This window comes from Anas platyrhynchos, chromosome 5 (assembly GCF_047663525.1).
Source record: "Anas platyrhynchos isolate ZD024472 breed Pekin duck chromosome 5, IASCAAS_PekinDuck_T2T, whole genome shotgun sequence".
In the NCBI taxonomy this organism is placed as follows: Eukaryota; Metazoa; Chordata; class Aves; order Anseriformes; family Anatidae; genus Anas; species Anas platyrhynchos.
The window spans coordinates 24,632,501-24,644,548 of NC_092591.1; the positions used below are offsets into that span (position 1 = coordinate 24,632,501).

The 12,048-nt window shown below is 43.5% G+C and overlaps 2 protein-coding genes across 5 annotated transcripts in view; one reads left to right on the forward strand and one right to left on the reverse strand.

The window, feature by feature from the left end:
• COQ6 (coenzyme Q6, monooxygenase) overlaps positions 1–3,707 on the reverse strand; it is a 20,114-nt gene extending 16,407 nt beyond the window's left edge. For both annotated transcript variants that reach the window (XM_072038463.1, XM_038180795.2), the window contains exons 1-7: positions 3,455–3,707; positions 2,587–2,721; positions 1,769–1,827; positions 1,254–1,377; positions 675–805; positions 211–318; positions 47–109 (exon numbers count right to left, since the gene is read on the reverse strand). In XM_072038463.1, the coding sequence (XP_071894564.1) occupies positions 47–109; positions 211–318; positions 675–805; positions 1,254–1,377; positions 1,769–1,827; positions 2,587–2,721; positions 3,455–3,701 (867 nt within the window). In that variant the 5' untranslated portion in view covers positions 3,702–3,707. The remainder of the gene's footprint in view (positions 1–46; positions 110–210; positions 319–674; positions 806–1,253; positions 1,378–1,768; positions 1,828–2,586; positions 2,722–3,454) is intronic.
• A 108-nt stretch (positions 3,708–3,815) lies between these two features.
• On the forward strand, positions 3,816–10,798 carry FAM161B (FAM161 centrosomal protein B). Of its 3 annotated transcripts, XM_027459601.3 has the most exons (9): positions 3,816–3,891; positions 3,962–4,111; positions 4,646–5,208; positions 6,015–6,352; positions 6,746–6,873; positions 7,166–7,333; positions 7,834–7,933; positions 9,362–9,492; positions 9,740–10,798. In XM_027459601.3, the coding sequence occupies exons 2-9, from the start codon at positions 3,990–3,992 to the stop codon at positions 9,828–9,830; spliced, it is 1,641 nt and encodes a 546-aa protein (XP_027315402.3). In that variant the 5' UTR covers positions 3,816–3,891; positions 3,962–3,989; the 3' UTR covers positions 9,831–10,798. The 3 variants fall into 3 exon arrangements, 2 of the variants coding, with proteins under 2 accessions (XP_027315402.3, XP_071894563.1); XR_011809600.1 differs by lacking the exon at positions 7,834–7,933; XM_072038462.1 differs by lacking the exon at positions 3,962–4,111 and having other exon boundaries at positions 3,833–3,891.
• Positions 10,799–12,048: the final 1,250 nt, after the last annotated feature.

Below are 12,048 nucleotides of genomic sequence, written 5' to 3' on the forward strand. Positions count from 1 at the left end.
AAAAATAAAAACAGAGGTAAAAAACAGAGACCACAAGGCATCTTACCGGAAGAAGCGCAATCGGCCCTGTGGGAAGGAATCTTTGCCACGCTACATTATTTTCTGTGGCCTACAGTGGAAAGAAGCAAGTGGACAGTTAAGAACTAGTGATCTAGCATCATCTGCTTAAGCTGTTCTACTGCTTATGGAAGAGAGTCTGCAGAATTTCACCTCAGACAAATGAAGAGTTGCCACCACCGCTGACTGGTCATACCGATGCTCGATGTTCTGAATTTCAGCCTCCTTCCGGACTACAGAGTTATGGCCATCTGCACCAATCTGCGAAACAGAGATGCAAAACAACCTCCTGAGCATCTCCTAAGAAAGCCAATATTCCAAGTCTATAATCCTCTTTTGCTTATATTTTTTGTTTCTACATAAGAATATATATCCATATTCACTCAAAACAGAAGAAGTAATCCCCTTCTGCTCTTGCCCAGTTCATAACCTTCTTGCATCAGGTACAGAAAAGGCTATGCACTGTGTCCCTTAGCAGCTCTGACAGAGTTAGCCACTCACCTCACTCAAGCCCTCCACTTGGGTGGAGCGGCACACACGGAATCAGAACCAAATCCAGTGGAAAGGACTTGGGCAAGAGATGATGCCTGATCAACAGAAATAAAAAGTTTAGTTACCAGCAGTTTGGTCTGAAGTCTGCGTCCATCAGCTAACTCAATTTGGACCCAAGGGCTTGTGTCACAGCTGTGAGAGGGAAAGGGCCAGGTATACCCGACTGCTCTGCTCCCGTAGAAAACCTCCACCCGGTCTGGCGGGAACACAAAGTACCAGGGTCACAGCATGATACAGACATGAAAAAAGGAAACATCACTACAATAGCAAAGGGCCACACGTGTCTTAATGGCACCCTAAGAACTGACCCTACAATTCTCTAGGCACTCAAAAAGAACAGATCTGGCTAACGGTTTGTCACTGCTAAGTCTGCTCCGGACAGAAAGCTACAGACCTTTTCATTAAATCTCATTTTGAAGAGACTATGTTCTGGAGAAGTACATATGCAATTGTCTTCATGCTTTGTAGCCTATGGAAGACAGATTTTTTCCTCCCCTCCACCCCATGACAAAAAGTTGCCCATGTTCCAGAGTTATTTGTTAGACAAATTCTCTTTCTCCTCTCATAAATTAGCATACACAGCAAAAGACAAGTAACTGAAAGCTCTCTGCAGGCAATAAAATATTAAAGAAGTTGTCCACTACCTGCTACTGCATCTAACTGTTTTGTGAGAGCAGACATAATGACGTCATTCTCCACTATGTAACCCATGTCATCTAAGTCATCTTTCTCAAAAACAATGATGGCCTCTGAACAAGCATCCCATACCTGCAAAGAAAAAATACATGGTATGAAGCTATGTGATAAATAAGTGCAGTTCCTTTTATGGAGCATGAACATGTCTATCTTAACAGCCAAAGGGTATGTCAATTTAGAAATACATGACTAGAGGAAATGTCCTGGACTACTGTTACACAATTAACATATAATACTACCCTACCACCTTTACCTTTATTTCTGGCTTTCCTGACTAGTACCCATGTCTCCATATCTACAGCTTCCATTAGGAATCAAGTTTTCATCCTGTGACATCAAGACTCTGATAGGTATCTCCTCACAGAAAAGCATGGCCCGCCCTTTGCCAAATAAACAAACTTCGGGTGTTTGAGAATTCAAAGCAGACAAACACACAGGACATTCCCATCCCTGAGTATGGCACCTGCATTCTCCGGAACGGTTTGAATCTCAGGCTGCAGACATGATCCCAGGCACCAAAACCTGAAAGACACAAATGCATGGGGACACAGGGTTACAAGTGACACTGAGACCCAAACAAAGCTGAAGCTCACTCCATGCTCTCCTCCTCTCTCCCTATGAGCCACTAACTCCTCTCCAGCTTGCCCAGACTTTCACCATCCCTAAACAGGGGCAGTTCTGCCTCAGTACTTTTACAGCACAAGCACCACATTACTTATTTTGCTATTAACACAAGCCACTAGAAAAGACATGAGTTTTCTTTGAGTGCTGTGACTTATATGGTCAACTGTCACTGGGTAGCAAAACAGACACAGACATTCATAACCACTGTTTATAATACTTCTTTCTCCGTAAGGAATCAAGGCCTTTGATTCAAGGCAATCTGCCTTTGAAATTAACATTTATCAGAAGTGTTGTGATCAGGAGTTACCAGACTACAGAGCACTAAATACATGGGAAACGTGCTTATTTTGTGAACAGAGTATTCCAGATGCTGTAGAGAGCACCTTACAACCTTTTGCTAGCCTAACAACACAAACATTTGCATTATATATATTTATATAAGCAACCAGACCAAGATACCAGAACATGAATCCCCGTTATGATAAAAACTCTGATTTAACCATGGCAATTCAGTACTTAGAATACTAAGAGACAAAGCCAAGCAACCCCATCCTGTTTAGGATGAAGGCAATGCATCCTCAGAGGGGTTTTGTTTAAACAAAATAAAAACAGTTCAAACATACTGCTAGAAACACGAAGAATAGAAATTACACTTACTGCTTAGGAGGGTCGCTGACCCTGGGGAGATGGAACTGACCCTGTTACTGAACTTCTCTGGCAACTGACCATATTCTTTCCTAGGACTGGCTTCCAGCAAAGCGATTTTCTTGTCATGGAAGTGGATATCATGCCCTAAAGGAAGCAAATATACGCTTTGTTAGAATGCTTCTGCCAAAAGGCCTTTTTCTCATTTCTACGTCAATAACGCCTATGAATTTTTGTAAGAAGAAGGAATTCAAACTAAACCCCATGAAGAAACACATTTACAGGGCAGGTTTTGAATACACAGGTGTATGTTAGTATTTTGAAGCTTTATGGCTACAACCCTGTAACTCTAACTGACAACCCTTCTGCAGTTAAAGCAAGGATTTAACCTTTACTTTTTGTACAAATTTTTCATTTTTGCACAAATTTGTGCAATTTTGTTATGAAAGTCCATTACTAATGAATTAATTCTACAAGTACAGAACATGTTTTCAGAGCTTAAGTATAAATTCACTAACTAGAACAACAGAAACTAGAACAACAATTTAAACTCCCATGGTATTTAGCAAGTGCATTGGTGTTGGTTATGTTCTTATATTTTGACAGTGGAATAGCACAGGCAGTTTAGAATTCCCGCATACTTAAAGAAAACTGAAAAAAAAATAAAAATGAAGAGATTACTCAAGTACAGAGTAAATCACCCCGAACTGACAGCGCTCCTGTCAGCTGAAATTATTCATCGGCGATCTGAGGGCGAATATTTGACACAAATACTATGAATATTCTAGACGACTTAAAGCACAAGTTACGTAAAACAATAAATAAAGCGGAGCTCCGCCGAGGCCCGCCACAGCCGCCCGCAGGAAGGTCACGGCCTTACCCAGCGCGGCGGCCATGGCGCTGCCCACCATGCCCCCGCCCGACACCACCACATCGTAGAGCGGCGCGGCGGGGCCGTGAGGAGGAGGAGGAGGAGGAGGAGGAGGGTGAGGAGGAGGAGGAGCGGTGAAGGAGCGGAGCGGGGCCCGCCGCCGGCCGAGCGGAGCAAGCAGAGCCCTGCCGCAGGCCGCCGCCATGGCTGTGGAAATGGCGGCCGCCGCCCCGCCCGCTACCGCCATGGCGGCCATGGCAACCATGGCAACGGCGCCGCTCCCCGAGGGCACACCTCTCCCTCAGCACCAATGAGCGCGCGGGGCGGGCAGCCCGCCTTGAAGCCTGATTGGCTGCTGAGGCAGCGAGGCGGGGCTAGGGCGCCGCAACGCCTCGCTGATTGGCGGGAGCCGCGCTGGGAGCTGAAGCAGCGGCGGCGGCCCGCAGGTGAGGGCAGGGCCGGGCTGAGGGGCGCGCTGTGGGGCCGCAGCCCGCTGAGGGCGGTTCTGTGTTGCAGGTGGCGGCGGGACCCGAGGCGCCGAGCGATGGCGGGGCCGCAGGGCGCGGGCCGGGAGGCGGCGGCAGCAGGCAGCGGGCACGGCCCGTGGCGGAGGGGCCCGGCCCAGGCTCTCGGGGACGTCTCGCAGCCGGCGGCCGGGGCGCCCAGGTAGGGCCCCCCCTCGGGAGGCTCCGCCTGGCGGGCGCGGTGGGCAGCAGCCGGGCCCTGTCCCCATCTCCCTCTTCTCCTGCGCTCCGTGTTCACCGCCTCACCTCAGCCCTCGCTTGCCCTGTGTCTGATCCCTCCCTCAGCGTCTCACCCGCTCCCCTGGCAGCCCCAAACATCCCAGGAGGGCTGGTGAGGTGCGCCTGGGTGCTTAGCTTATTGCTTAACTCTCGTGATTTTGTGGTGTTGAACGGCCACTTCCCGAGTATCCTTGAAGCCAGAGTGTCCTGGTTAACCCGCAGCCTCACCAGCAACACAGTACCAGCATAATGAGTGGTGTTAGAGGTCCAGGTAGTCACATTTGCCATTCCGTGTGTAGAAAACTGAGTATGAGCAAAGCCGTGCTCATGAACTTAAGTAGCAAAGGAAAATACAAAGCCTGAGAATGATAAGGCCTAGGTCTGTCTTTCTCCCATCGTTTATTTCTAATTTGTAATAATTTCCCCTATTTTCCCCTTCATAATGTCTTTGTCTTAGTCGTGCATCTGGTAACAAAAGACAGTCCAGGTCTTTGATTGACCTCACCTCGGACAGTGCCTGGGATCAGCAAAAACCTCCCTTGTTTCCTAAATCCTGCCTGAGGCCAAAAAGTGCTTCCTCTCCCTGGATTCCCTCCATCACCATCCCTCAGCCCTTCAAAATGACGCTGCGGGAAGCTCGCAAAAAGTCCCAGCTGATGAAGTCATACCTGTTTCTTGAACTAGACAAACCAAGAGACAAAAGGCAAAGCCAGGATGAAGCTGAATGTCAGAAACAATTCCGGGCACAGCCTGTACCTGCCCACGTGTTTCTACCCCTTTATCATGAAATAATGGAACAGAATGAGATTCGCAGGCAAATAGCAACACAGAAAAGAAAGGAGCTGCTGCTTTCCACTCAGCGGCCCTTCAGTTTCCTGGAGAAGGAGGAGAAAAAGAAAGAAGCTATCAGACAGAAGTTCCTGGCAGCAGCAACCTCAAGTGAGAGCTCCAAACCGAAGCAAGCCAGTCGAAAAGTTCCTAAATCCACTTATGACCCACTTCTTGGAGATAAACTCAAAGGTAAAGTGCCAGGGCTCTTCCTGGAAAAACAGCTCCTTGACTGTCCCTTACTGTCTGGGAGTGTAAAGCCAATATTGTTACTTCCTCTGGTATTGTCTGGTCTCCTGTGTAGCACCACTCATTACATTTCATCTAGAGACCCTTAAAATAGAATGCCCTAAATTTAGCAGTCTTGTGGTGGTGTCAGCTGTGGCAGTTCTGCACTACTCCCAAACGCACGTGGGTACATTGAGCTCTTCAGACAGGTTTCTGTGCTGTTTTTGCTGCATATTGTGGTAGTTTGAGAATCCTTCCCTGAACTGAATTCCATGCTTTTAGTTAGACTAAAGGCACTTGCATGATGTGTGTGTGTTCAAGCATGAGAACAGATGTAGTGCCAGAAGTATCCAAGGTCCATGCAGTATCTTGGAACTGGTAATTTTACTCCTACCCAAGGATCACACATCAGTTTCATATGAAAAAAAACACATCTCCAAGACAAGGGCACAATTACCTGCTACTCCTCAGAAAAGGAATAGGAGGAGAAGGCCAGTTCAGTAACTTACTCTGTGAGAAGGGAAAGAGATAGCTAGAGATTAATGCCTAAGAATGAGACACGACCATGGTTCTTCATGTTCCTTCAAATTTATTTCCTGGGAGGCGGAGGAAAGAGGAGGTAGAAAGTGTGGAAAGAGAACACCAGATGCCTGTTCTCTCTTCTGTGAGTGGCTGCCATCATAAAGAAAAGTTTAGAGTTGTCCAGTGACAATTTGGCAGTCTTTTATGTCACTCATATTCTTCTCATTGTTTTGTTCTTGATTCATTAGAAGCTGAACTCTACAGAGAAATCCGCATTCAGATGAGAGCCAAGGATTTGCTTGAGAGCTCTGTAGCTCCTATAGATACCAGCAACTGTCGGAGGAAGCCTCAGTCCCGAACTGCCACTAAAACTAAGCAGGAAAAACTTGGCTTCTTGCAGGACAATAGCTTCAGCTTCACACCAAGGATTAATCCAACAATACCAGATTTTGAAGAACTTTACTGGGCATTTCAGAGGGAAGCAGTAAGAAGACAAGAAGTCAAAGAGGCAACTCGTAATAAGCCGTTCAAGCTACGAACCTCCAATCTCCGTAGCAGGCAGAGGCAGGCTAATGAAAGGATAAAGGTGAGATGACCAGATATTTCTGTGGTACTTTTCTCTGTGATCAAGTTGGAAAGTTCTTAAATGTATAGCATTTATTTATGCATATTTCACATGCTTTAGTGAGACCTCTGCCCTTGCCTTAGGAGTACTGCAGAATTCTAGGACAAAGCAGAGAACAAAGTTCTACACAAAGAGATGAGTTCTGACAGCTAAGCTCAGCCACCCTTCCATACTCGTAACCAAGTCTCCTTCCCTTTCACCCCTCAGCCTCTCCCCATGTAAATCCCTACTGGTGGAAGAGAGAAGAATGAGTGCACTGCCCACATACCTCCGACTGTTCTCTCTAGTAGACAAAGAACAGAGGACATTATATGCTGTGAACAAACACACTGAATAAAGTTCCATTTCTTTCAGGATTCTCATCAACTTTCCAAAGTTTCAATGCAAAAAAGTCGTTCTTTGACTGCACTTTCCTCTCTCTCTTCCAACACCCTTCCAGTGCATATTACAGATGCAACAAGAAAAAGGGAATCTGCTATTAGGTAAGTAGAAAAGTTTGTCTGCAAGACCACACACCAACTAATGGCTGAAATGGGGGAAAAAAAAGTTAATGTTTTCCCTCATCACATCAACAATACTTTTCCTAAATGTTTCTCTGTAGCCAGTTTTCTTTCCTTGCTAATTCTTATCCTGCCTCCCAGTTGATTTGAGAGCTACATACATCTATGTCTGGAATTTTGCTTTTCTCCTTAGAGGATTACAAAACTGGAACTGCCAGCCAGCATGCAGTCTGGCACTGTTAAGTGAGCTCATTGCTTACTTTCTCCTATACAGATGCTCCCAAGAAAGCAAAAAGGAAGGAGACAAAGAAGGAATTTATTGGCTGGAAGAACAGAAAAAGAAATGTCAGGCTATCCGTAAGTCAGTGAACAGCCGAGCAAAAGCCCTGGATCCGCACAGAAGTCTGGATGAAACACTCAAGGAGAAGTTGAAACAGAACTGGTCAGTATCCTCTTCTGCACAGAGATAACTGTTTGCTTTGGTAACTGGGGATTATCAGATGATTTTTTAAGAGGAGCTGGGTCTAAGAGCCTTCATTCCTAACCTGACTTTTTTGGCTGCCACACCTATTCCACATTCATTTGGGTTTCTTCACAGTCCCACGCTACTCTTTGCAAACAGAATAGTTTCCTTTAGATTAACATTGGTAGAGACGATTTTGTACAAACAAGCCAACTGAAACGTCTCCTTTGGTAAAGCACATAAAACACGTAAGGCAAGATTTTGTCAAAACTTGAACACTGGTTCTCTTCTTACACTCCAGTAGTAAAGCTTGCTGAGGGTGCACAGCTTGCTAGCAACAGCAGTGTTTTGCCCAGTATTTGGAGTAAGGACAATTCCCAGAGCTATTTAAAGGACAAAATGGTTATTAAGAATTCCTGGTTCCTGAGCAGCTACAGTCAGAGGGAACCTGTATTAGACAGGGAAATTTTCCATTTCAGGCAAAATATGAGAGAGAGAACAAAGGAATACAGAAAGGAGCTGGAAGAAATGCAGCTGCGAGTCAAGAACAGACCATACCTCTTTGAACAGGTCACCAAGGTAACTGGTCAAAGTTCCAGAGTGTTTCTGGGTGACAGGATTCATTGTCTTTCATTTAAGACAGGCATTAAGAAGTTTAGTCTCAAATTATTCATCGATGAGAGGGTGCAAATGCTCGTATAGTCTCTGGACTGTGTTTAAAATAATACATGGGACAGCCACCTGAGTGTTACTTAAACTCCATCCCATGACTTGAAAAACACTTATATTTACTTACTGGTTGTAGAGCTTTCCAATCCTTAATGTCTATTGCAATCCAAATATATGGTCTGATCAAAATTAAGGCCTTATCACACCAGAAACTATATGAAAGTCTATTTTGCACCTGAATACCATAGCCTACAGTCTAGAAGTTTTAAACTTTTTTTCTTAAAACCCTCTCCAGTTGAGCACTTTTACTGTGTAACTCCCATGCTACTGGAAAAACATGAATGATTGTTAAGTCACTTTTATCACCTGCAAGCTCAGCTGCCTGTGGTTGCATTCAGCACATCTCACCGTCACACAGTACCTACCACCTGCAAATCTATAGTGCACTTAAGCGTAGATACAAATTTTACTTTATATAAAGTATATTTCCCTCGGTTTTCTCTCTCAGTTCTGTCTCCTTGCAGAGTTGATAGATACCTGGTTAGAGACATACTGACAATATATAGCTATGTGCTGATTTAAGATATCTCAATAGCAATATCCTCTTTGCTTAAACTTTCTGTTCAGGTGAGTAATTAACGGAAGCAGAGAACACATTTGTCTGATAAATTTTAGTAACATGTCTGTTCGTCACGTTGGTAAAGATTAACCAGTATTGACAGCATGAACTTAGCTGGAGACAAGATTTCTGTCCTCCATCCAGAATGCCTTAATCTTCAGAAATCAGCCACTCCCTCTGGAAAACCTCATTTGAAACTACATTAATTTGCATGGTTTATGCAGAGGCAGTGAGGATATAGGATCCAGAATGCTTGGTTTTCAGCTTCTTGAATATGAGCTGATGTGAAGCTACTTCACAAGCTCTGTTTGTTGAACTCCACTGTGGTTAGTGCTTACAAATTACAAACAAACGTGCTTCCAGAATTTCTCACAACCCCTTTTTGCACATATTCTCAATCTGAGTGTCAGAGTCAGGATTCAGACACAAGTGTGCTACTGCATTAAGACTGGAATGCTGTAGAAGCAGGAGAACAGAAGAAAAAAAGTGAAAAAGAACAGAAGCAGGAAAAGGTTTGAAAGCTTTGAAAGATGTGGGAGACATTCTCCTAGTATTCAGTTTTGATATTGTACCCTACGAAGAGCAAAAATTCTGGACAGGGGCTTTGCTGTTCTCTTGTTTTCATTAGGAGTGTCAGCCATAAACTTTAAAACAACTTGACTTGGCTTACAGGAAAGCCCCAGTTCTATATTCTTACTGTTTAAGTTTCAATTTCATAGCATGATGCCCGTCAAGGAGCAGAGCGTCGCTACAGACACACCCTCCAGCATGTTGGGCTAAGTGAAGAATTTGTAAGGAAAAAAGGAGAAGATGCTACTGACTTGCTGGAAGAAGAATCTGACATTCACAGGTAATAATAACAATGCAATAGAGCTCTTTTGCCTTTGATCAGAAATCTTTTCCTTTTTCATAGAAGCATTCCTACATGTAGTGGAGTAAAAATTACATTAATGTTACTCCTGTTTAATTAAGCATCATGGTTTCTCTGTCTTGACTTCTATGACTGCTGGGCAGGCCCTTTATTTCTTATGCATGGGGCAAGCAGCAAGTAAGCACTGCAAACCATTTCCAGTATTAGACAATCACTATTTCTGCAGAGTGCCTCAGCCTCAGAGTGAAAAGAACGACTGCACTGTACTGGAAGGAGAACCTCATGAAGAACAGAGAGGAGAGGAAAAGGCAACGTAAGATCTAACAGAAGAATCCATGGATCATCTCTTGATTCTTTGAATTCAAGATTCTCCAGGTTAATCCTCAGGATCTTTCTGGTTTTGGCTGACAATAATTGCTCTGGGGTAAGTGAGATGGGAGAACTTCATAAAGGAAAAAAAGACTGACTGTCATTTAGAGCACATTTTGTCCAACCCAGCAAACCTTGCAGCCTCCCTTAGTCTTCACAAGTGTTCCTCATGTGAGCCATTTCCCCTTCTTTAAAAGGACTGCATGAGACAAACCAAGTTAAAAAGGTTGAAGCACCTGGATAAAAGTAGACATGAAAGATTGAAGAGGTGCATTCTCTAATGTCAGCTGCTTGTGTTCATGCTGCAGAAGTGCAAAGAAAGGGAAGCATCCTTCTCAATGTGCTAAGCCTTGGTTTACACATAACTGGGGTAGAATGAATTTAAACAAGGTATTTCTACAAAAATAGCAGGAGTTGACCTACCTTGGGAGAAGACTTGTGGGGAATTTCTTCTCGAGCCTGTTAACTCTTCATTCACTCCTGACCATATCTGCTTCTTCCTCCCATTAGGAAAAAGCAATAGTCTTTCTATATTAAAATATCTCACATAAGCCACAATTTGAAGCTTTGCTTTAACTTCTTACCAATTTAGGTAATTAATTTGGCCTGAAAAAAACAACAACCAAAAGTATGGAGAAGGTTATAATTAAACCATGCATCACTTGGGATTGCTATTGTCCTAATTCTACTATTACTGTGATATCAAAGATGGACTTCTGTGTAAGCGAGATAATGTATTGCTTGTCAATGTGCCACTCAAATGCCTGGGTATAATATCTTAAATGATATGGTTCACATATTAATCATCTTCCTGTACCTGATAATAATGAGTGTCAAAAATACAAACCGCTTCCACCCATTTTCTGAGAATCATGGTGTCAAAGCACTTTGAGATTAAAATTTTTTTAAATGGTTATCAGTTTTTCTGCATTGTCCAATTTCTTTACCAATCGTTTCCTCCCTTAAATGGAAGTTGTCTTGTTGTGTTTTTCACTTCATTAGCTCTAACTATTTCTCCTTACATCATAACAACACCACTTCATCATCAAATCAGAAACATGGTAGCAGTAACAGCTAGCATATTAAAGATATGAAACTGAGATCATGGCATTTCAAATCACAACACAGCATTAGATCCGAGAATTTTGGGTCCCTGTTTTTCAGGCTGCTATGTTAGGCTTCCACAGAGATCAGTTCATGCTGGTACATAGCTGACTGTGTTATGTTGCAGCAATCCTTACTGACCCAAACAAGCACCGACAAATCTAACCGTAGGCTTGTGTTTTTCCTTTTTTTCCTCTCTTTTTCTAGTTGAGCTTTCTGCGCAACACATCTGCAGAGTGCTGTATCCCAGATTCAAATACTGTCCTTCACTAGAGAAATTACCAAGTGTTTGAGAGCCACTTCCTTTCCTGTAGAGACTTAGCAACCTGGGAAGGTTCAAGGAAGGATGTTACCAGTACTCCAGTTTCTACATAGGTTTAGTTGTGTAGGGCACACAAAGGCTGTTCTTTCCCCTGCATCCCATGGAAAAAAGCAGAGATATAATCATATTGTCACTGTGCCCTGTCAAGTTGAAAGAAGAAGGAAGGAAAGATTTCTTCCATGCTACTAGTCTCCGGTCTACAGTCCACTTGGGTTTGTGTGAAAAAATGTGGTGCAGTGGGAGGAAATTAGCATACATTTTGATCTGTGTTTACCAGTACCTGCATCACAGGAAAGTACTAATTCAAGAAAAAAAAAAAAAAAAAAAAGGCAAGTTTAACATTAAAAAAATCCCAGCAAGAGACTAAATTGTACTTGGTTGAGTAGTAATTAGTATCTTCCAAGTACTGGAGTCTGGATAATCCCAGCCTCCTACCACCAGAAACCTTCTAATGACAAACCTAGGAAGCTTCATGTGCTGTTTTCACACCTCCTGAATTTAGCTTCCTGGTGACTGAAATGTGGTCACATTCTGCATTTTTTTAGATCATTTTGGCATTACAGTTGAATTTTGGTCCAGGACAATATGAGAATTAATAGGCCTGCTCAGAATGTGCTTAGCATTCAAAACTTACATATCCTTCCAGAGGTCTTGCACATAGTATTCTTTTTTTGTTGTTTTGTTTTGTTCGTACTTTATGGCTTCCATATTCAGTTACTATATCACTGTTTTCTTCCTTT

What these genes read in the sequence shown, in the direction of transcription:
- FAM161B (XM_027459601.3), top strand. Translation starts at nt 3,990, where the DNA reads ATGGCGGGGCCGCAGGGCGCGGGCCGGGAGGCGGCGGCAGCAGGCAGC. An exon ending in TCTTGGAGATAAACTCAAAG is followed by an intron (nt 5,209 to 6,014) that starts GTAAAGTGCCAG and finishes TTGATTCATTAG; the next exon opens with AAGCTGAACTCTACAGAGAA. An exon ending in GAGAAGTTGAAACAGAACTG is followed by an intron (nt 7,334 to 7,833) that starts GTCAGTATCCTC and finishes TTTCCATTTCAG; the next exon opens with GCAAAATATGAGAGAGAGAA.